At 34.5% G+C, this 23520-nt stretch overlaps 1 protein-coding gene across 5 annotated transcripts in view; it reads right to left on the bottom strand.

Annotated features, from left to right (window-relative positions):
* Nucleotides 1-23520, bottom strand: part of LOC138334348 (vitamin D3 receptor B-like) — a 580118-nt gene that overhangs the window by 211668 nt on the left and 344930 nt on the right. Inside the window, exon 1 of one of the 5 annotated variants that reach the window (XM_069283002.1) lies at nucleotides 2755-3674. The exons of the other annotated variants lie outside the window; for them this stretch is intronic. Coding sequence (XP_069139103.1) covers nucleotides 2755-2859 — 105 coding nt within the window. The 5' untranslated portion in view covers nucleotides 2860-3674. Of the gene's footprint in view, nucleotides 1-2754; nucleotides 3675-23520 lie in introns of those variants that run through there. 5 annotated transcript variants of the gene reach the window in all.

Here is a 23520-nt window from a genome sequence, read left to right as displayed (position 1 = left end):
CATGTCAGCTGTTCTGTCAATAGTACCAATGTAAGGGAGTAAGGGGTGCCATGTCAGCTGTTCTGTCAATAGTACCAATGTAAGGGAGTAAGGGGTGCCATGTCAGCCGTTCTGTCAATAGTACCAATGTAAGGGAGTAAGGGGTGCCATGTCAGCTGTTCTGTCAATAGTACCAATGTAAGGGAGTAAGGGGTGCCATGTCAGCTGTTCTGTCAATAGTACCAATGTAAGGGAGTAAGGGGTGCCATGTCAGGTTCTGTCAATAGTACCAATGTAAGGGAGTAAGGGGTGCCATGTCAGCCGTTCTCTCAATAGTACCAATGTAAGGGAGTAAGGGGTGCCATGTCAGCCGTTCTCTCAATAGTACCAATGTGAAGAAAGTGTTATCTCTTTCCTACCTCCAACCTCACCCCAAACCTCATTCCTGGTCACATGACTACAAACATTTCATGACATCATCATTTCTGGTCACATGACCACCAACATGTCATGACAACCTCATTCTTGGTCACACATGACCACCAACATGTCATGACAACCTCATTCCTGGTCACATGACCACAAACATTTCATGACATCATCATTTCTGGTCACATGACCTCCAATATGTCATGAAAAACCTCATTCCTGGTCATATATGACCACCAAAACGTCATGAAAAACCTCCTTCCTGGTTACATGACTAAAAACATGTCATGATATTCGGACATCCCCATTCCCTTGTCTCATGAACACACACATATAACAATATTATTTCTGGTCACATGACCACACACATATGACAAACTTATTTCTGGTCACAAGATCATATATATATTATGGCAACTTCTTTCTTTTTCAATTATTTTCAATCGTTGAAAAATATGGTGTTTTTTTTCTATCTTTATCACACTATATGATTGTGAGTATGGACTAACAATTACGGCCATGTGAAATGCCTTTCTATATTAAGTGTTGTTATCCCCAATACCAGCTGTGACCAGACAAACTTATATTGGGCTTTTATTGTGGCATACCTCTTATGGGACAATCATTGTCCTGCTGGGCTTCTTAAGGAATTCCACAGTTATTTCAGAGGTCACAGCTGTGCTAGAAATCTCTTTTATCCACTCACAATTTAAGTAGGTCTATACATATGCAGGTATACCATTACAAGATAAATCACAGACAAAGTCTTACTATCATATTTATCATCACCATCAGTTCAGATTCACTTTTACATTAATGACACATGTTGTTATAAATGATAACCGGCTTAAATGGCATAGGGGCAGGAAACATCAGAATTCACTACAAATAAGGGCAGATAACTAATATCTATCAACAATTATAGTTCACAATCCAAGGGAGTTAACTAGTCCTTGTCCAAAGTTCAAAGTTCATTACAAAACCAAGGGAGATAACTGGTCTTTGTCCAAAGTTTAAAGTTCATTACAAATCCAAGGGAGATAACTAGTCTTTGCCAAAGTTTAAAGTTCATTACAAACCAAGGGAGATAACTAGTCTATGTCCAAGTTAATATGTTCAAGTTACAGTTCATAATTAAGGGAAATAATAAGTTCCTATCAAAATAGAAAATGTTGCAAGCAAAGGAGATATAAAGGTCTTTATAAAACACAGAGATCCATTATAAGGGAGATAAAAAGCCACTTTATGAATGGATTAATGACCTTGACATTCCACTGAGGATTGAGAAATTTTACAAACTTTGTCTAGATTAATGACCTTGACATTTTATGACTAGATTAATGACCTTGACACTTAATGACAAGATATATGACCTTGACATTACTCTAGGATTATGGACAAGATGAACTTGAATAATGACCAGATAATGACATATTTTTAACAGCTCCATATAAATTTAACAACTTGGATTTCAGTTAAACATCAGTGAAATGACTTTGATCTGTATAAGTAAAAGTCAAGTGTTTTCCCTTCATTACATTTACAGGAAAATGGAAATAGATGTATAATATAGGACAACTATGTTACTGTACATACACACATCTATAAACCTATTATCTGTATACCTAATGTCCCTAGTATACTCCAGCACTAATAGCATTTTAATATTTGTTAACAGTGGGCATACTTCGTGCCAGATATATATCATATAACATATCCTCAAAACAAAATTGTGATTCTAGACATTATAGCTTCAACCTGTTTATAATTTCCTGTTCCCTCTGCCTTGTGTTTTTTTTTGATAACTAAAGCCTGTGGTTTGGTGGAGATTTGCCAGGGAGCCTGGGTTTACATATAGTTATAGGCTAGTAGTCAGCCAGGAGGCAGAAAACACGTGTATAGATGCCAAATGTACCTTGCTCATGTCCACAATCACAAACATGTTAAATACAGCCCTTTCATCTTCACAATGAGGAATGTCATGAAAAGACAGAGCCGGTGGAAAAAGATGGAGTGAGAGAAAAAAACATCAGGATTGAAATCTGGTGTCTGCTGGGAGGAGGAAATATCCTATGAATAAATTTGGTGTAGAATTCCATATCTACAGTATATATATCTGGGCTGATAAACCTGATATTAAAAGCAGTGTACATACACACATACAGAGGGAGATATAGACCAAGGCTATCACACACACACAATAACACACATGTGTTACATGTTAGCTGTATAGACACACGTGTCTTACACGTTAGATAGCCTGTAATATCAGTAGACAGGGGATACTAGCCCCTGACCATCCCCTTAGACATTGTATACAGATTGTATATAAAGGTAAATACTTGCCTGATGTATATCCAAATTATTTAGGTTAGCAGCAAGCTTATGAAGAGCTGTCGAGGCTACTGTTGGAGGCTCCGAGCTAGTCTTCCGCGCACTAAGTGATTCCATTATGGTCTTCCTTTACAATGATATATGGTATTCTAGGTCAGAACTAGGTCGGAGTAAGACTAGGTCACAAACTCTCCACTTTGGCCTGAGGAGGTCAGATAAACTCCAAGCTCTATATTCTCTACCACACTATCCCACTAGACCCGTTGTAATTTTTTTACACACAATGATTCCCTAGAAAGCCTGCGTCTGTATTCCACAATCCTGTTTATACGGCTGTGTTTTTACTTCAGAGAAAATCTACGCTCATCCAGCGTAGTAGTGAAGAGGGTACAGAGAATTCTCTCTACTGTACACACAAGTGCTTACATCTAAATAGTGCCACGCTTAGTCATAAATCCTGCTGCTCTTTTTTTTCTCCTTGCCTCCCATCCGTGGCGGATAAAAAACAGTAAGTTGTGTGTGGTGTTGTCCACTCTCCACTAGTAAAAAGTGTCACTGCTACAGATTTGTACGGCTCCTATAACTCCTCATCCAGGATATGCCTGGATGAATTTAATATCAAAGGACGAAGTTTAAGTGTTGAATAACACCACCATCACATTGCCTGGTATCTGCCGACACAGTACCAGAGTTTATCTTCTTCAGGTAAACCCGAGTGTAACAACACCTATATACACGGCTGTTTTACACACCGATTACTTAGGTGTGTACTCATTCACTTTAGTAAACAACAGGCCTAGGGAGGAGGAGGCTGAAGGCTGGTGTTCCTCCTCTGTATAACAAACAGTCTGGGTCTAATAAACACTTGTTACTGGGTTTTTCCGTGAAACGCAGTAAGCATCTTGACCTTAATCCAAGGCCATCTTATCTTACCTCTATACCTATGTGTCCAGTATTACAGGTGTTAGCTTACTAAGTTACTTACTCTTACCTGTGCTATAGATATTATCATGTCTAGAAAACTCTACAAGGACTGAATAATGCATTCTTTAACTCAAAAACACACAAGTTAATGATTGAATAAATAAAATGTAAGTATAAGTCATCATTTAAAGTTATATATCCCGCTAACTTTATAAGTCACCATTTAAAGTTTTATATCCCGCTAACTTTATAAGTCATCATTTAAAGTTATATATCCCGCTAACTTTATAAGTCATCCATTTAAAGTTTTATATCCCGCTAACTTTATAAGTCATTAAAGTTATATATCCGCTACTTTATAAGTACATTTAAAGTTATATATCCCGCTAACTTTATAAGCATTTTAAAGTTATAAGTCCGCTAACTTTATAAGTCATCATTTAAAGTTATATATCCCGCTAACTTTATAAGTCACATTAAAGTTATAATCCGTATTATAAGTCATCATTTAAAGTTATATATCCCGCTAACTTTATAAGTCATCATTTAAAGTTATATATCCCGCTAACTTTATAAGTCATCATTTAAAGTTATATATCCCGCTAACTTTATAAGTCATCATTTAAAGTTATATATCCCGCTAACTTTATAAGTCATCATTTAAAAGTTATATATCCCGCTAACTTTATAAGTCATCATTTAAAGTTATATATCCCGCTAACTTATAAGTCATCATTTAAAGTTATATATCCCGCTAACTTATAAGTCACATTTAAAGTTATATATCCCGCTAACTTTATAAGTCTCATTTAAAGTTATATATCCCGCTAACTTTATAAGTCACCATTTAAAGTTATATATCCGCTAACTTTATAAGTCACATTTAAAGTTATATACTTTATCACCATTTAAAGTTATATCCGCTAACTTTATAAGTCATCATTTAAAGTTATATATCCCGCTAACTTTATAAGTCACATTTAAAGTTATATATCCCGCTAACTTTATAAGTCATTTTAAAGTTATATATCCCGCTAACTTTATAAGTCATCATTTAAAGTTATATATCCCGCTAACTTTATAAGTCATCATTTAAAGTTATATATCCCGCTAACTTTATAAGTCATCATTTAAAGTTATATATCCCGCTAACTTTATAAGTCATCATTTAAAGTTTATGCTAAACTTTATAAGTCACATTAAAGTTATACCCGCTCCCGCTAACTTTATAAGTCATCATTTAAAGTTATATATCCGCTAACTTTATAAGTTCCCGCTAACTTTATAAGTCATCATTTAAAGTTATATATCCCGCTAACTTTATAAGTCACGACATGCCACTGAATTTTATCAAAGAATCTGACACAGTAAATTAAAGAAGATTTCAAAATCTGAGGACAGTCTAAATACAGGTATGTTTACATATAGAACAACCATCTGACATATCAAAATATACTACACAGGTAAGAGTTTCACCTGTGTACAAAGTACAGGTAAAATATGGAAGAAGATATTAATTTCTCACCTTAGAAAGAATACAGACCTATCAACTTCATTGATGAACTTTTGTTACAAGAGACATCTGTCTGATCTCTAGTACTATTCATGTGGTCAACAACACGAAAGCTTTCATTTCAAAGAAAATTATGCCTGGTTTGGGGACTTTTTTAAACTTTTAACTTTCAGCAATTATTGGCATTCTGTGATATATGTTTGACCTGTAGTGATCAAAGTATTATCAGACTTAGCAAATTATCACTTGTATTAACCTTTATCAAAGTATTAACTTCTTTTCAGCTCTAGTTAAGTTTTACCTGGTTTTGACCTCTGTAGTGAGATTTTACCTGGTTTTGAGCTCTAATTAAGATTTACCTGATTGTGGCCTCTAGTTTACTTTAACCTGGTTTTGACCTCTAGTTAAGTTTTCCTGGTTTTGACTTCTAGCTAAGTTTTACCTGGATTTGACCTCTAGTGATGATTTACCTGGTTTTGACCTCTAGTTAAGTTTTCCTGGTTTTGAACTCTAGTGAAGTTTTACCTGGTTTTGACCTCTAGTGAAGTTTTACCTGGTTTTGACCTCTACTGAAGATTTACTTGGTTTTGGTTTTGACCTATAGTGAAGTTTGACCTGGGTTTGACCTCTAGTTAAGTTTTACCTGTTTTTGACCTCTTGTGAAGTTTTACCTGGTTTTTACCTCTAGTTAAGTTTTACCTGGATTTGACCTCCAATGAAGTTTTACCTGGTTTTTACCTCTAGTAAAATTTTACCTGGTTTTGACCTGTAGTTAAGTTTTACCTGGTTTTAACCTGTAGTTAAGTTTTACCTGGTTTTGACCTCTAGTGAAGATTTACCTGGTTTTGACCTCTCGTTAAGTTTAACCTGGTTTTGACCTCTAGTTAAGTTTTACCTGGTTTTGACCTCTAGTGAAGATTTACCTGGTTTTGAAGTAGTTTTACCTGGGTTTGACTGTATCACTAAGCAATGCTGCCGAGCTCAGCTGTTCCTACTCCCCAGCGTCCCGATGATGATAAGGTTCCACTGCAGCACAATCCTCACTTTATAGTCAATAACTTAATTGGTGGTGTTAATCTTTAACATAGGGTTGATTACACAGTAATTAATTAACACCTCTGTCTAATTGAGCCTCCCCATAATTGGACCAAACTTGTCCTATACACACACAAGAAATGTCTGCCAGAGAAACCAGCTCTCCCCAATGATTACTATCAAGTAGGACCTGATGACAAAGATCTGTTATCTTATTAAAGCAATCTTAACAGTCTCTGTTACAAGTGTCCATCAATACATCAAACTAACAATGCATCAACCTCTACATATTAATATGTCATTGTATGCTATATTGCTTACTTCAAAAACTTCTCTTGGTAGAAAATCAAGGTTATATTGTATGTGACCACATTCAAGGAGATGTTCCATGTATTAGATAAAAGACATTGGTAGATAGTAAGATATCTATCGCCCTTCACTTTTACATTGGCCTTCACCTTTATATCGACCTTCACCTTTCTGCACCAGTAAAATGGCCAGTCAATACATATACATCTAGTGGAAATCTTTAAATCCTGTTGTTTTTAAATCAACATATTCTATACATATAACTAAATATCAAAGTTGTTTCGGTTGTGATTTTTTTCCTTATCTATTGACACCAACAAGCCAATGTAAACATGCAGACTTCTAATAGAAATAAAAAGCATATACCACGATAGACTAGAACAGGAATGTTTACCTTGGCACTTTCACATTCCCTCAAGATAACCAAATTACATTCAGTGTAGTGTACATGCATTTCTAAAATTCAAAACTTTCATATTTTTCACAAATAGAGATAAAATTTTCATGAAGTTGAACTATTCAAGGAAATCTGGACTTAGTTATAGCTATATGACATATATTTTATCTTATTTCACTGAAAATTATCTAAACTGGTTATAAGATGATGAATAAATTAATCTACATTTTATAAAATAAATTTATATATAATTGATACATCTCCATTCATAGCTTCCCTACTGTGCTACATGCTAAGTCAGCAATGGCTTGTCATAAAAGCAATTTTTATTACTTAAAAAAAAAAAATCCTATGAAAATCAATATAAGATTTGACAGCCTGAATATTAACAATTTTTTAATTCTTTTCTGACTTATACAATTGGATAAGTACAGTCAACCTGTCAAATATAGTAAAATATCAGAGAATTCCCAAACACATAGTTAAACCCATCATGGTATTTATCAAAACAGGCCCCCCTGGCATTCTGAATCTCTACATTGAAATACATAGAGAATGATGGGGGAGGGGGATGTTGGTTACACCAAAAACAGGTCAAAGTCATTTACAGCAAAGAAAAGAAGTCTATCTGTAACAGGTCAAGGTCATTTAAAGAAAAGAAAAGAAGTCTATCTGTAACAGGTCAAGGTCATTTACAGAAAAGAAAAGAAGTCTAACTATAACAGGTCAAGGTCATTTACAGAAAAAGAAAAGTCTATCTGTAACAGGTCAAGGTCATTTACAGAAAAAAGAAAAGTCTATCTGTAACAGGTCAAAGTCATTTACAGCAAAGAAAAGAAGTCTATTTAACAGGTCAGCAGAAAGAAAAGAAGTCTATCTGTAACAGGTCAAGGTCATTTACAGAAAAGAAAAGAAGTCTCTATCTGTAACAGGTCAAGGTCATTTACAGCAAAAGAAAAAGTCTATCTGTAACAGGTCAAGGTCATTTACAGCAAAGAAAAGAAGTCTATCTGTAACAGGTCAAAGTCATTTACAGCAAAGAAAAGAAGTCTATCTGTAACAGGTCAAGGTCATTTACAGAAAAGAAAAGAAGTCTATCTGTAACAGGTCAAGGTCATTTACAGCAAAAGAAAAGAAGTCTATCTGTAACAGGTCAAGGTCATTTACAGAAAAAAGAAAAGTCTATCTGTAAACAGGTCCAAGGTCATTTACAGCAAAGAAAAGAAGTCTATCTGTAACAGGTCAAGGTCATTTACAGAAAAGAAAAAAGTCTATCTGTAACAGGTCAAGGTCATTTACAGAAAAAGAAAAGTCTATCTGTAACAGGTCAAAGTCATTTACAGCAAAGAAAAGAAGTCTATCTGTAACAGGTCAAGGTCATTTACAGAAAAGAAAAGAAGTCTATCTGTAACAGGTCAAGGTCATTTACAGCAAAGAAAAGAAGTCTATCTGTAACAGGTCAAGGTCATTTACAGAAAAGAAAAGAAGTCTATCTGTAACAGGTCAAGGTCATTTACAGAAAAAAGAAAGAAAACAAGTAGTCTATCTGTAACAGGTCAAAGGTCATTTACAGAAAAGAAAAGAAGTCTATCTGTAACAGGTCAAGGTCATTTACAGAAAAGAAAAGAAGTCTATCTGTAACAGGTCAAGGTCATTTACAGAAAAGAAAAGAAGTCTATCTGTAACAGGTCAAGGTCATTTACAGAAAAGAAAAGAAGTCTATCTGTAACAGGTCAAGGTCATTTACAGAAAAGAAAAGAAGTCTATCTGTAACAGGTCAAGGTCATTTACAGAAAAGAAAAGTCTATCTGTAACAGGTCAAGGTCATTTACAGAAAAGAAAAGAAGTCTATCTGTAACAGGTCAAGGTCATTTACAGAAAAGAAAAGAAGTCTATCTGTAACAGGTCAAGGTCATTTACAGAAAAGAAAAGAAGTCTATCTGTAACAGGTCAAGGTCATTTACATTTACAGAAAAGAAAAAAAGTCTATCTGTAACAGGTCAAGGTCATTTACAGAAAAGAAAAGAAGTCTATCTGTAACAGGTCAAGGTCATTTACAGAAAAGAAAAGAAGTCTATCTGTAACAGGTCAAGGTCATTTACAGAAAAAGAAAAGTCTATCTGTAACAGGTCAAGGTCATTTACAGAAAAAGAAAAGTCTATCTGTAACAGGTCAAAGTCATTTACAGCAAAGAAAAGAAGTCTATCTGTAACAGGTCAAGGTCATTTACAGAAAAGAAAAGAAGTCTATCTGTAACAGGTCAAGGTCATTTACAGAAAAGAAAAGTCTATCTGTAACAGGTCAAGGTCATTTACAGAAAAGAAAAGAAGTCTATCTGTAACAGGTCAAGGTCATTTACAGAAAAGAAAAGAAGTCTATCTGTAACAGGTCAAGGTCATTTACAGAAAATCTGTAACGAAAAGAAGTCTATCTGTAACAGGTCAAGGTCATTTACAGGTCAAAGAAAAGAAGTTTAACAGGTCAAGATTAAGCAGAAAAGAAGTCTATCTGTAACAGGTCAAGGTCATTTACAGGTCAAAGAAAAGAAGTCTATCTGTAACAGGTCAAGGTCATTTACAGAAAAGAAAAGAATGTCTATCTGTAACAGGTCAAGGTCATTTACAGAAAAAAAGAAGTCTATCTGTAACAGGTCAAGGTCATTTAACACAGTCATTTACAAAAAGAAAAGAAGTCTATCTGTAACAGGTCAAGGTCATTTACAGAAAAGAAAAGAAGTCTATCTGTAACAGGTCAAGGTCATTTACAGAAAAGAAAAGAAGTCTATCTGTAACAGGTCAAGGTCATTACAGAAAAGAAAAGAAGTCTATCTGTAACAGGTCAAGGTCATTTACAGAAAGAAAAGAAGTCTATCTGTAACAGGTCAAGGTCATTTACAGAAAAGAAAAGTCTATCTGTAAACAGGTCAAGGTCATTTACAGAAAAGAAAAGAAGTGTAAACATCAGGTCAAAGTCATTTACAGCAAAAGAAAAGAAGTCTATCTGTAACAGGTCAAAGTCATTTACAGAAAAGAAAAGAAGTCTATCTGTAACAGGTCAAGGTCATTTACAGCAAAGAAAAGAAGTCTAACAGGTGTCATTTACAGAAAACAAGTCTATCAAACAGGTCAAGGTTTTACAGCAAAGAAAAAAGTCTATCTGTAACAGGTCAAGGTCATTTACAGCAAAGAAAAGAAGTCTATCTGTAACAGGTCAAGGTCATTTACAGAAAAGAAAAGAAGTCTATCTGTAACAGGTAAAGGTCATTTACAGAAAAGAAAAGAAGTCTATCTGTGTTTTTTTTGCATTACACATTAATAGTTTTCAAATTCTGGAAATAGTTGCACAATGGAAAAAGTTTAAAGTTCATAAAAGTTCAGAAGTTCAAGTTCACAAAAGTTCAAAGTCATTTGTATGAGTTGACTCAAATGTGTCATATCTCCCTAGTTTAGCTGGCTCATCCCAAAATTATTACTACTCTACTGAACAAGGCCTTGACGGTCATCTGGTAATTAGCACAAAACAACATAGTCACAGTATCCAGTGGTGGCTAATTATTAAGGGGATACAAGGAACTCACTCATTGAAGCTGCAAGTGTCTGAAATATTTGACGACTTTGACCTACATTCACTTCAACAAACTTGGTAGCCCTTCATCCTAGTATGCTGCAGGCCCAATATCAGGTCTCCTAAGGCCTCTTAGTAAAAATCATTTCAAGATTTTAGCCTATTTGACCCATGTGACCCTGAATGGCCATCAAGGTCATTCATTTGAATAATTTGTTTCTACAGATGTTGCAAAACAAATATGTTTGTAACCCATTCAAGGATTAAGGAGGAGTTAGATTTTGGAGCCCTGTCGTTCTGTCCCCATGGGTTGTACCTGGGTCATTTATATAAAATATGATTGGCCACCCCTAATGATGTTTCACAAAAATATGGTTGTAATCCACTCATGGGTTAAGGAGGAGTAGGATTTTCAAGCAAAATATCAGCAAAGTTACCCCTTTTGGAGCCCGCCCCTGTCCCTAAGGGTTGAACCACGTTCATTTATATGAAATATGATTGCACTTCCCAAATGTTGTTTTACACCAAATATGGTTGAAATCCACTTAAAGAGTTAAGGAATAGTAGGATTTTAAACAAAATTTTCATCAAAGTTCCGATTTTGGAGCCCCACCCCTTTGTCCCAAGGGGTCAAACTTGGCTCATTTATATAAGGTATGATTGTTTTTCCCAAATGATGTTTCATGCCAATGATGGTTGTAGTTCACTAAAGGGTTAAGGAGGAGTAGAATTTTAAAGCCAAATTTCATCAAAGTTCCCCCTTCTGTGCCCCGCCCCTCCTTCCTCAGGAGTCGGACCTAACTCATTATATGAAATATGATTGTCCTTCCCCAATGATGTTTCATACCAAATATGTTTGAGATCTGCTTTGCAGTTAAGGAGGAGTAGTGTTTTAAATGCAAAAACTTACGCACGGCACTCAACGATGGAAAAAGCACTTTCGGTGATCTTGATCTTTGAGGTCAGATGACCTTATAAATTAAACACATATCAGGGACTGATAACCTACCTCAATAAAGAATACATTTATTAAAGACACATTCAGATTGAATACAAAGATTTTAACTATTTTGTTGCATTTTTTCAATTAAAACTTCAAACACAAAAGTATCAAAAGTTTCAGCTCTGCTCACTTTGTGACAATCTAGATGATGTTTTTTTTTTCTCACAGATAGATCTATTTATCAGACGTGATCTGTTTGTGTAAATAAAGGCAAACAACTGGCGGGTGTTTAAAACAGGACTCTGGTATGTAACATGTGTACAGGGCCTCATATGTGGGTTGGAGATGGAAGGATAGGGGGGAGTGGGGGAGGGGGGAGGGGGGAGGGGCAATCAGCCTGCTGATCTATATATGTAATCCAGGGGATTTCACAGTCTTTTCTGTACATTGTTTGCATATTTTTAGCAGTTTTGCATTCATTATTCTATATATATATCTATATATACAGCATTTTTTTTTATTTCCCGGACATGGTTGATTGAATTTTACTGTTTAATAAACCTGATGATATTTTCAGGATTTTGGTGGACATTATTGTTTTACTCACAAAAATTGAATCTGTAAAATGATGCATAAACAATTTGTACTTTTATTAATGAAAAGTGATATTTTATTTCATTGAAATAAAAATATTGAAAAAAATATTTTTCTTTGTTTTAAATCACAATTTTTGCAGCATAAATTATCGGTTATACAGTATCAGACAGAATGATGAGGCTAGTCTGATATCTATAGACAAATATAACCAGTGTTACAGTAAAACAAATCAGGAAAGATTTCAAAGCCACACAAATCTCCGACAATTCAAACTTTTGTCAGACAAGTTCTGCCAGGGAAACAAAGCCATTATAGACTGAGATATAATTTAGAATTGTAGAAAATGTCAATACCAGATAGCTGACTCCCTCAGCAGGTGACTCTCCTATATACCTCAGGATAATTCCAGACAATAAAGGTCCCAGTATCCTTTATCATGTCCACACAACAATTCATGTCTGTCACAACTTAAACAATAAATTCAACCATTTGTACTTTAATTCATTTCTAATAGTCATATCAATAATGTGCTTACTTTCTTTTTCTTCTGATATATTGTTTACACTGATCATGAAAGAAAGAAATGTAATATAGCGTACCATCCTTGATTAGTTGTATGGAAGTGTTTTGGGGCTCAGTGTGAGAGAAAACCGGAGTACCAGGAGAAAACCCATATGCTCAGGCCACTGACTATTATATCAAATCCAATAGTGGAAGTCTATGCTATAGCCATCTATAAATATTGGGAATATCTTGGTTTTCTATCAATAATACAAATAGTTGAGCATAAAAATAAACCTGGAAAACACTGGAAAAAACTGAGTAAATATTTTGACATGCACTTAGATAAAGTTTGTTATGTAAAGATATTGTTATGTTTGGCAGGGCTACAGAGCAGAGTAAAGGCAGGACTTAGATGGCAGGAGATGAAAGGAGTTCTCCATCAGATTCTACTGGTATGGTTAGTATTAATGGACGTAAACTTCACTTCTTACATGAGAGGTGTTTGTATACCTTCTTTGTTTACTTATTCTGTTATAATGATATTCCTGAAAACATTCCTCTAATACCACAGTTGTACAGTAAAACCTTGTTATACTGTCACCATTGTACAGTAAAACCTTGTTATACTGACACCATTGTACAGTAAAACCTTGTTATACTGTCACCATTGTACAGTAAAACCTTGTTATACTGACACCATTGTACAGTAAAACCTTGTTATACTGTCACCATTGTACAGTAAAACCTTGTTATATTGTCACCATTGTACAGTAAAACCTTGTTATACTGTCACCATTGTACAGTAAAACCTTGTTATACTGACACCATTGTACAGTAAAACCTTGTTATACTGTCACCATTGTACAGTAAAACCTTGTTATACTGTCACCATTGTACAGTAAAACCTTGTTATACTGTCACCATTGTACAGTAAAACCTTGTTATACTGACACCATTGTACAGTAAAACCTTGTTATACTGTCACCATTGTACAGTAAAACCTTGTTATACTGTCACCATTGTACAGTAAAACCTTGTTATACTGTCACCATTGTACAGTAAAACCTTGTTATACTGTCACCATTGTACAGTAAAACCTTGTTATACTGTCACCATTGTACAGTAAAACCTTGTTATACTGTCACCATTGTACAGTAAAACCTTGTTATACTGTCACCATTGTACAGTAAAACCTTGTTATACTGTCACCATTGTACAGTAAAACCTTGTTATACTGTCACCATTGTACAGTAAAACCTTGTTATACTGTCACCATTGTACAGTAAAACCTTGTTATACTGTCACCATTGTACAGTAAAACCTTGTTATACTGTCACCATTGTACAGTAAAACCTTGTTATACTGTCACCATTGTACAGTAAAACCTTGTTATACTGTCACCATTGTACAGTAAAACCTTGTTATACTGTCACCATTGTACAGTAAAACCTTGTTATACTGTCACCATTGTACAGTAAAACCTTGTTATACTGTCACCATTGTACAGTAAAACCTTGTTATACTGTCACCATTGTACAGTAAAACCTTGTTATACTGTCACCATTGTACAGTAAAACCTGCACCATTGTACAGTAAAACTGTTATACTGCACCATTGTACAGTAAAACCTTGTTATACTGTCACCATTGTACAGTAAAACCTTGTTATACTGTCACCATTGTACAGTAAAACCTTGTTATACTGTCACCATTGTACAGTAAAACCTTGTTATACTGACACCATTGTACAGTAAAACCTTGTTATACTGTCACCATTGTACAGTAAAACCTTGTTATACTGTCACCATTGTACAGTAAAACCTTGTTATACTGTCACCATTGTACAGTAAAACCTTATTATACTGACACCATTGTACAGTAAAACCTTGTTATACTGACACCATTGTACAGTAAAACCTTGTTATACTGACACCATTGTACAGTAAAACCTTGTTATACTGTCACCATTGTACAGTAAAACCTTGTATATACTGTATCACCATTGTACAGTAAAACCTTGTTATACTGTCACCATTGTACAGTAAAACCTTGTTATACTGTCACCATTGTACAGTAAAACCTTGTTATACTGTCACCATTGTACAGTAAAACCTTGTTATACTGTCACCATTGTACAGTAAAAACCTTGTTATAACTGTCACCATTGTACAGTAAAACCTTGTTATACTGTCACCATTGTACAGTAAAACCTTGTTATACTGTCACCATTGTACAGTAAAACCTTGTTATACTGACACCATTGTACAGTAAAACCTTGTTATACTGTCACCATTGTACAGTAAAACCTTGTTATACTGACACCATTGTACAGTAAAACCTTGTTATACTGTCACCATTGTACAGTAAAACCTTGTTATACTGACACCATTGTACAGTAAAACCTTGTTATACTGTCACCATTGTACAGTAAAACCTTGTTATACTGTCACCATTGTACAGTAAAACCTTGTTATACTGTCACCATTGTACAGTAAAACCTTGTTATTGACAGTAAACCTGTTATCTGTCACATTGTACAGTAAAACCTTGTTATACTGTCACCATTGTACAGTAAAACCTTGTTATACTGACACCATTGTACAGTAAAAACCTTGTTATACTGTCACCATTGTACAGTAAAACCTTGTTATACTGTCACCATTGTACAGTAAAACCTTGTTATACTGACACCATTGTACAGTAAAACCTTGTTATACTGTCACCATTGTACAGTAAAACCTTGTTATACTGTCACCATTGTACAGTAAAACCTTGTTATACTGTCACTATTGTACAGTAAAACCTTGTTATACTGACACCATTGTACAGTAAAACCTTGTTATACTGACACCATTGTACAGTAAAACCTTGTTATACTGTCACCATTGTACAGTAAAACCTTGTTATACTGACACCATTGTACAGTAAAACCTTGTTATACTGACACCATTGTACAGTAAAACCATGTTATACTTTTCACCATTGTACAGTAAAACCTTGTTATACTGTCACCATTGTACAGTAAAACCTTGTTATACTGACACCATTGTACAGTAAAACCTTGTTATACTGTCACCATTGTACAGTAAAACCTTGTTATACTGTCACCATTGTACAGTAAAACCTTGTTATACTGTCACACCATTGTACAGTAAAACCTTGTTATACTGTCACCATTGTACAGTAAAACCTTGTTATACTGACACCATTGTACAGTAAAACCTTGTTATACTGACACCATTACCATTGTACAGTAAAACCTTGTTATACTGTCACCATTGTAAAACCTTGTTATACAGTGACACCAACAGTAAAACCTTGTTATACTGTCACCATTGTACAGTAAAAACCTTGTTATACTGACACCATTGTACAGTAAAACCTTGTTATATACTGTCACCATTGTACAGTAAAACCTTGTTATACTGACACCATTGTACAGTAAAACCTTGTTATACTGACACCATTGTACAGTAAAACCTTGTTATACTGTCACCATTGTACAGTAAAACCTTGTTATACTGACACCATTGTACAGTAAAACCTTGTTTATACTGTCACCATTGTACAGTAAAACCTTGTTATACTGTCACACATTGTACAGTAAAACCTTGTTATAACTGTCACCATTGTACAGTAAAAACCTTGTTATACTGTCACCATTGTACAGTAAAACCTTGTTATACTGTCACCATTGTACAGTAAAAACCTTGTTATACTGACACCATTGTACAGTAAAACCTTGTTATACTGTCCACCATTGTACAGTAAAACCTTGTTATACTGTCACCATTGTACAGTAAAAACCTTGTTATACTGTCACCACCATTGTACAGTAAAACCTTGTTATACTGACACCATTGTACAGTAAAACCTTGTTATACTGACACCATTGTACAGTAAAACCTTGTTATACTGTCACCATTGTACAGTAAAACCTTGTTATACTGTCACCATTGTACAGTAAAACCTTGTTATACTGTCACCATGTACAGTAAAACCCTTGTTATACTGTCACCATTGTACAGTAAAACCTTGTTATACTGTCACCACATTGTACAGTAAAACCTTGTTATACTGTCACCATTGTACAGTAAAAACCATTGTTATACTGTCACCATTGTACAGTAAACCTTGTTATACTGACACCATTGTACAGTAAAAACCTTGTTATACTGACACCATTGTACAGTAAAACCTTGTTAATACTTGTCACCATTGTACACAGTAAAAACCCTTGTTATACTGACACCATTGTACAGTAAAACCTTGTTATACTGTCACACATTGTACAGTAAAACCTTGTTATACTGAACACCATTGTACAGTTACCTTGTTAGACTAAATTAACCTTGTTATACTGTCACCAATTGTACAGTAAAACCTTGTTATACTGTCACCATTGTACAGTAAAACCTTGTTATACTGTCACCATTGTACAGTAAAACCTTGTTATACTGACACCATTGTACAGTAAAACCTTGTTATACTGTCACCATTGTACAGTAAAAACCTTGTTATAGCTGTCACCATTGTACAGTAAAACCTTGTTATACTGTCACCATTGTACAGTAAAAACCTTGTTATAAACTGTCACCATTGTACAGTAAAACCTTGTTATATACTGACACCATTGTACAGTAAAACCTTGTTATACTGTCACCATTGTACAGTAAAACCTTGTTATACTGTCACCATTGTACAGTAAAACCTTGTTATACTGTCACCATTGTACAGTAAAACCTTGTTATACTGTCACCATTGTACAGTAAAACCTTGTTATACTGACACACCATTGTACAGTAAAACCTTGTTATACTGACACCATTTGTACAGTAAAACCTTGTATTTAAACTGTACCATTGTACAGTAAACCTTGTTATACTGTCACCATTGTACAGTAAAAACCTTGTTATACTGACACCATTGTACAGTAAAACCTTGTTTATACTGACACCATTGTACAGTAAAACCTTGTATTATATACTGTCACCATTGTACAGTAAAACCCTTGTTTATACTGACACCATTGTACAGTAAAAACCTTGTTATACTGACACCATTGTACAGTAAAAACCTTGTTATAACTGTCACCCGATTGTTACAGTAAAAACCTTGTTATGCTACTGTCACCCATTGTACAGTAAAAACCTTGTTATACTGACACCATTGTACAGTAAAAACCTTGTTATATACTGAGACACCATTGTACAGTAAAACCTTGTTATACCGTCACCATTGTGTACAGTAAAACCTTGTTATACTGACACCATTGTACAGTAAAACCTTGTTATACTGTCACCATTGTACAGTAAAACCTTGTTAATTCTACTGTCACCAATTGTACAGTAAAACAGGTTATCGAAAACCATTGTTATACAGTCAAACCATTGTACACCTAGTATAGTAAAAACCTTAGTTATACTGACACATCCCATTGAATACAGTAAAACCTTGGTTATACTTGTTCACCAATAGTACAGTAAAAACCTTGTTATACTGTCACCATTGTACATACTAAAACCTTGTTATACTGTCACCATTGTAGACAGTAAAACCTTGTTATACTGTCACCATTGTACAGTAAAACCTTGTTTATACTGTCACCATTGTACAGTAAAAACCTTGTTATACTGTCACCATTGTTACACAGTAACTCTAAAACCTTGTTATACTGTCACCAATGTGTACAGTAAAACCTGTTATAACTCGTAACCATTGTACAGTAAAACCTTATTATTCTGACACATTGTTTACGTAATACTGTTTTGTCCACCCATTTACAGTAAAAGACCTTGATTATACTGTTTTCACCATTTGTACAGTAAAACCTGTGTTAAACTGTACACCATTGTACATCAATAAAACCTTGTTATACTGTCACCATTGTACAGTAAAACCTTGTTAATACACTGTCACCATTGTAACAGTTAAAACTTGTTATAAACTGTCACCATTGTACACAGTAAAACCTTGTTATACTGTCACCATTGTACAGTAAATACCTTGGTTATACTGTCACACCATTGTACAGTAAACACCTTGTTTATACTGAACACCATTTGTACAGTAAAACCTTGTTATACTGTCACCATTGTACAGTAAAACCTTGTTATACTGTCACACCAATTTGTACAGTAAATCCCAAAAACCTTGTTATAACTGAACACCATTGTACAGTAAAACCAATGTTATAGCCTGGTCACCATTGTACAGAGTAAAACCTGTTATACTGACACCATTGTACAGTAAAACCTTGTTATACTGACACCATTTGTACAGTAAAACCTTGTTATACTGACACCATTGTACAGTAAAACTCTTGTTAATACTGTCACCATTGTACAGTAAAACCTTGTTATACTGCACACCATTGTACAGTTAAAACCTTGTTATAATATCAGCTGACACCATTGTACAGTAAAACCTTGTTATACTGACACCATTGTACAGTAAAACCTTGATTATACTGACACCATTTAGTACTGTAAAAACCTTGTTATACTGACACCCATTGTAACAGTAAAACCTTGTTATACTGACACCATTGTTACAGTAAAAACCTTGTTATACTGTCACAAATTGTACAGTAAAACCTTGTATATACTGTCACCATTGTACAGTAAAAACCTTGTTATACATGACACCATTTGTACAGTAAAACCTTGTTATACTCTGACAACCATTGTACAGTAAAACCTTGTTATAACTGACACCATTGTACAGTAAAAATCCTTGTATACTGACACCATTGTTACAGTAAAACCTTGTTATACAGACACCATTGTACAGTAAAACCTTGTATATTACTGACAGAACCATATGTACAGTAAAACCTTGTTATTACTGTCACCATTGTACAGTTATATAACTTGTATTTAATGTCTCCATTCGATACAGTTAAAACTTGTTAATACTGTTTTTTTTTTTCACCCTTGTTACAGTAAAAACCTTGTTAAAACTGACACCATTGTACAGTAAAGCCTTGTTATACTGTACACCATTGTACATAATACCTTGTTATACTGTTCAGCCATTGCCACCTGTTCAAAGTGTATGATAAAATCTTTAAAATCACTTGTCCCATCATAGTTCTGGGGGTCTTTCTGTTTCCTATTTATCACCTTGCCACTGTAAGCCCTAGGGGGTTCCCCATGACTTCTATCCTGAGGAGTATTACTTTCCCAGCCTACATGAGGCTTGTTGAATGTTACGGGTGTTCTAAAGGGGGTACCCAATGATGATGGAGTAATAAGAGTTGTCTCCCCTATCTCACTGGGACCTGTATATTCATGAGAGCTGGCCCTTATGTTTGGATTTAACCCATACTGTGACTGAGGGGTATCAGGTACTAAACACACTATCATCACCCGACTCCAAATAGCTAACAGCCCCGTACTGATGTCCCTCCCCATAACTAGAAATGTGTTGAGGAGGAGGGGGACGCGGAGGAGGAGGCCTAGAGCTACCCTTTACTTTAGTATGGTCTCCATACGAGACAGTTTTCGGTCTAGCCCCAGTGTCGTTAATAGGGCCAGATATATCTTCCCGACTGTAGAATTTACTCGGACTCCCCGACTCGAACCTACTACCCAAAGCTTGCGTAGTTGTACACACATCCCTAGAAGACCTATACACATCAGAGGCGCTTACAGAGGGTGGGGTGGTAATACTAGTTGTAATACTCATTCCTACAGGCCAATTATATGTATACGACGACGTTCTACCCTTTGAAGTCATATCTGAACTATATCCACTCGCCATTGCTTCAGACTAAATTCACTCAACTATGATTAAAATTTAAGAAAAATAAAGCCCAAAATGGGTTGCCAAGATCCTGGTCAGTACAGCACCAATGTAAAAGGGAGCGGTTTCTGTCCTAGAAACCTAACCCAGGTTCTGAGATCTCGGGTCCATTAGGGTCTTAGATTCTGGAACCATAAACTGAAGCTTGCAATTGACGAATGAACACAGACTCAGAAATATACGTTCAATATAATTTATTGTGGATAACAAGTGTAGAAATTAACGACGAAATAATACATACAATAGTGAAACAACTCGACTCAGGCCAACTCTCGTACACCCTGCCTACATAATATGTACACCCTGTTAGGATAAACCAGCTATTTATCAATGTAATTAATACTATTTATAGGTACTGAAATATACCGCCCGATACCCAAAATATACGTTAATCTAGTGGCTACATGGCTTACTCCTATGTATACGAAAGTATATAGACGACGGACGCTACATCTACATGTATACCCTACTATATGAAACTACATTATAAACTTCATAGCGTTACCTAGTACTAGTGGCTACGTATACCCTATAGCTAGGTAAACAGACGAGGACTTGAATCTGACTAACTAAACTACTGTAAAGCACGCGACTTTATAGCTAACGTGCGGCAAACAGCACGTGCATTATTCGCGCCAAATCCACTCGGAACTCATCCGGTCCGACTACATGTTACGAATGTAATAAACAAACAAGATGGAAGACGAAACATGGAAACGAAGCAGACGTAAAATCACACTCCAAATTTATCGTTTTCCCTGAACTTCTACATATATATATACTGTATATATATGTATACTAACTACAGTTGGGAGCAAGCTAAACTTGGTAGTGAAGTGCACTGGAGTGCACAAGTAAAGTTAACTCCGGTTCACTAGCTAGTGCACTAGAGTTAACATCGTAGTGCACTAGAGTTAACATTGTAGTGCACTAGAGTTCACATTGTAGTGCACTAGAGTTAACATTGTAGTGCACTAGAGTTAACATCGTAGTGCACTAGAGTTAACACTGTAGTGCACTAGAGTTCACATCGTAGTGCACAAGATAAATGAGCCTGATACTCCTACTTATTGCATAAATTGTACATGTACAATCTGTTCATGTATATATTTCATTGAATGGTTTTAAATATCTTTCAATTATTTTAGATGAATTACCAAATGTACTCTCTATTTAAAAATTAGCATAACTAAGTTAGTATGTAAATAATTAATTTATTAATTAAAATGGTTACTTTTATTGGTGTACATTATTATATATGGGTTTCATCTGAGTAATTTAGCCTAATATGAGTTTTAATATTAAAGTAAAGACTATACCGTAAGCTGCAATATGGCTTGACCACATGCATCTTTTCTTTAGATAATTTTTTTTCAGAAAATAAATGAATTTACTTATTTATTAGGATCAAATATTTTATACTTGTTATAATACATTTACTAATAGCTACATTTATTACTCAGATCAAATATTAGGTATTCTAGATATAAATAGCTATATTTATTTTAATTTATTTCATGTATTTAATTAATTTTTTTATTTGATTTTATTATTTATTTATTTGAATCATATATCTTTGTTTTTGCCATTCTAGAAATTAACAGCTATATATAATTGTATTTCACATTTAGAATGTCAGATTTTGTACATTTAGCAGTTTTGGCTATTACACTTTTATTATACCCTCATAAGTCGCTTGGTGAATTTTACCTGTACTGGCCAGGCTCCAGGCCTAGGGCAATAACCAAGCTAGGGGTCACCTGTCTTGTCATGCATGAGACTGCCCCTCACCTAATCCTGTAATTACCTATGAAGCCAGTTCAATTAACACAAAAATTGTGATTTCTGAAAATACAGGTGAACAGGTGCCCTATGAGTTTTGATTTTTGAAAAGTTACAGAACTTTGCATTTTGTCAAGAGTCAACAATTTAACTGAAATAAATTAAGTTGAAATTTATTAAATAGTTCTTATTATTAGCTTCCTTTGTACCCAAATAACTCTGTCAGAGACATACAAATATAGATTTTATATGTCTCTGACTCTGTTAATTAATTCTAGCAAGAAATTTATATGGTTATTTAACAGCTGTGCGATTGGGACGATCAGTCAATCAAATTTGCGAAATCATTCCATATGATAAACGGACCACGTTGATGAGTCTAATTATTTAAATCAAATCCTTATTTCTGTTTAAACATATATTTCTACACATGTAATATTACATCATAATATTTGAAATATATTTTGATTGATATATTAAATTTTGATTTATTTCTATATACCGTATATATATGTATAAACATATGAAATCTATATCAAAATTAAGCAGCAAAAGTTGTGTACATTTATTAAAAGATTATTAACAAAAAGTGATGATCATCGACTTGTATGTACATTAAAATAATGTGGAGTGTCGCATATAATTCATGTTGTGTTTTAGTGTTTACACATACACATAAAATACAATATTTTTATCATATACATATCAAGGATTTCTAACTACATACGTGTACATATTAATTATTTAATTGTTATCATATTTAATTGATGTGTAATTGGTACAAAAATCTGTCACATAAACTAATATACATGTACTGTACATTGTACATGGGGATACAGGTATACATTGTACCCGCATACATAAATGACTTGGTGACCAATGACTTGTATACTGTAAACTCTTGGCACACAGGTCTGTCGTTATGGTCACTAGGCCTAGGGCCCTTTTCTCCCTATTTCCCCATCCCACCACCTGAGGTGACACCTTACCTGAGATGATCAGTCAGGCGTCACAGGTAAGGTATACCTATTTTCTTTAACCCCAGGGGGTCCATTATAGCATTCAATTCAATAGATATATAGCATGCTGTGACAGCCTCTGTACCTGATTAGTTTAGTAAAGTCTAACTGTCTACTTGACCCCATGTGGTTTTGTTTCATATAATAATAATAATAATAAACTTATAGCTACTTTTTATCAAAATACGCCTATTCTTTCAATTGAGAATAATTGTTATAATATTGTTTTTTTCCCCTCAAAATGAAGATAATGTATTCACATTGTTTTGTATCTTGTTTTTTTATTTTATTTATATTTTTTGAGGAGATGGAGAGGGGTTTTATTAATTATGTACTATATATAGTTAAATTTATACTACATGTACATGTATATATGTGTATTCCAA

The sequence above is a fragment of the Argopecten irradians genome, chromosome 11, assembly GCF_041381155.1.
Source record: "Argopecten irradians isolate NY chromosome 11, Ai_NY, whole genome shotgun sequence".
NCBI classification, from domain to species: Eukaryota; Metazoa; Mollusca; class Bivalvia; order Pectinida; family Pectinidae; genus Argopecten; species Argopecten irradians.
This window is presented reverse-complemented; position numbering and strand designations above follow the sequence as displayed.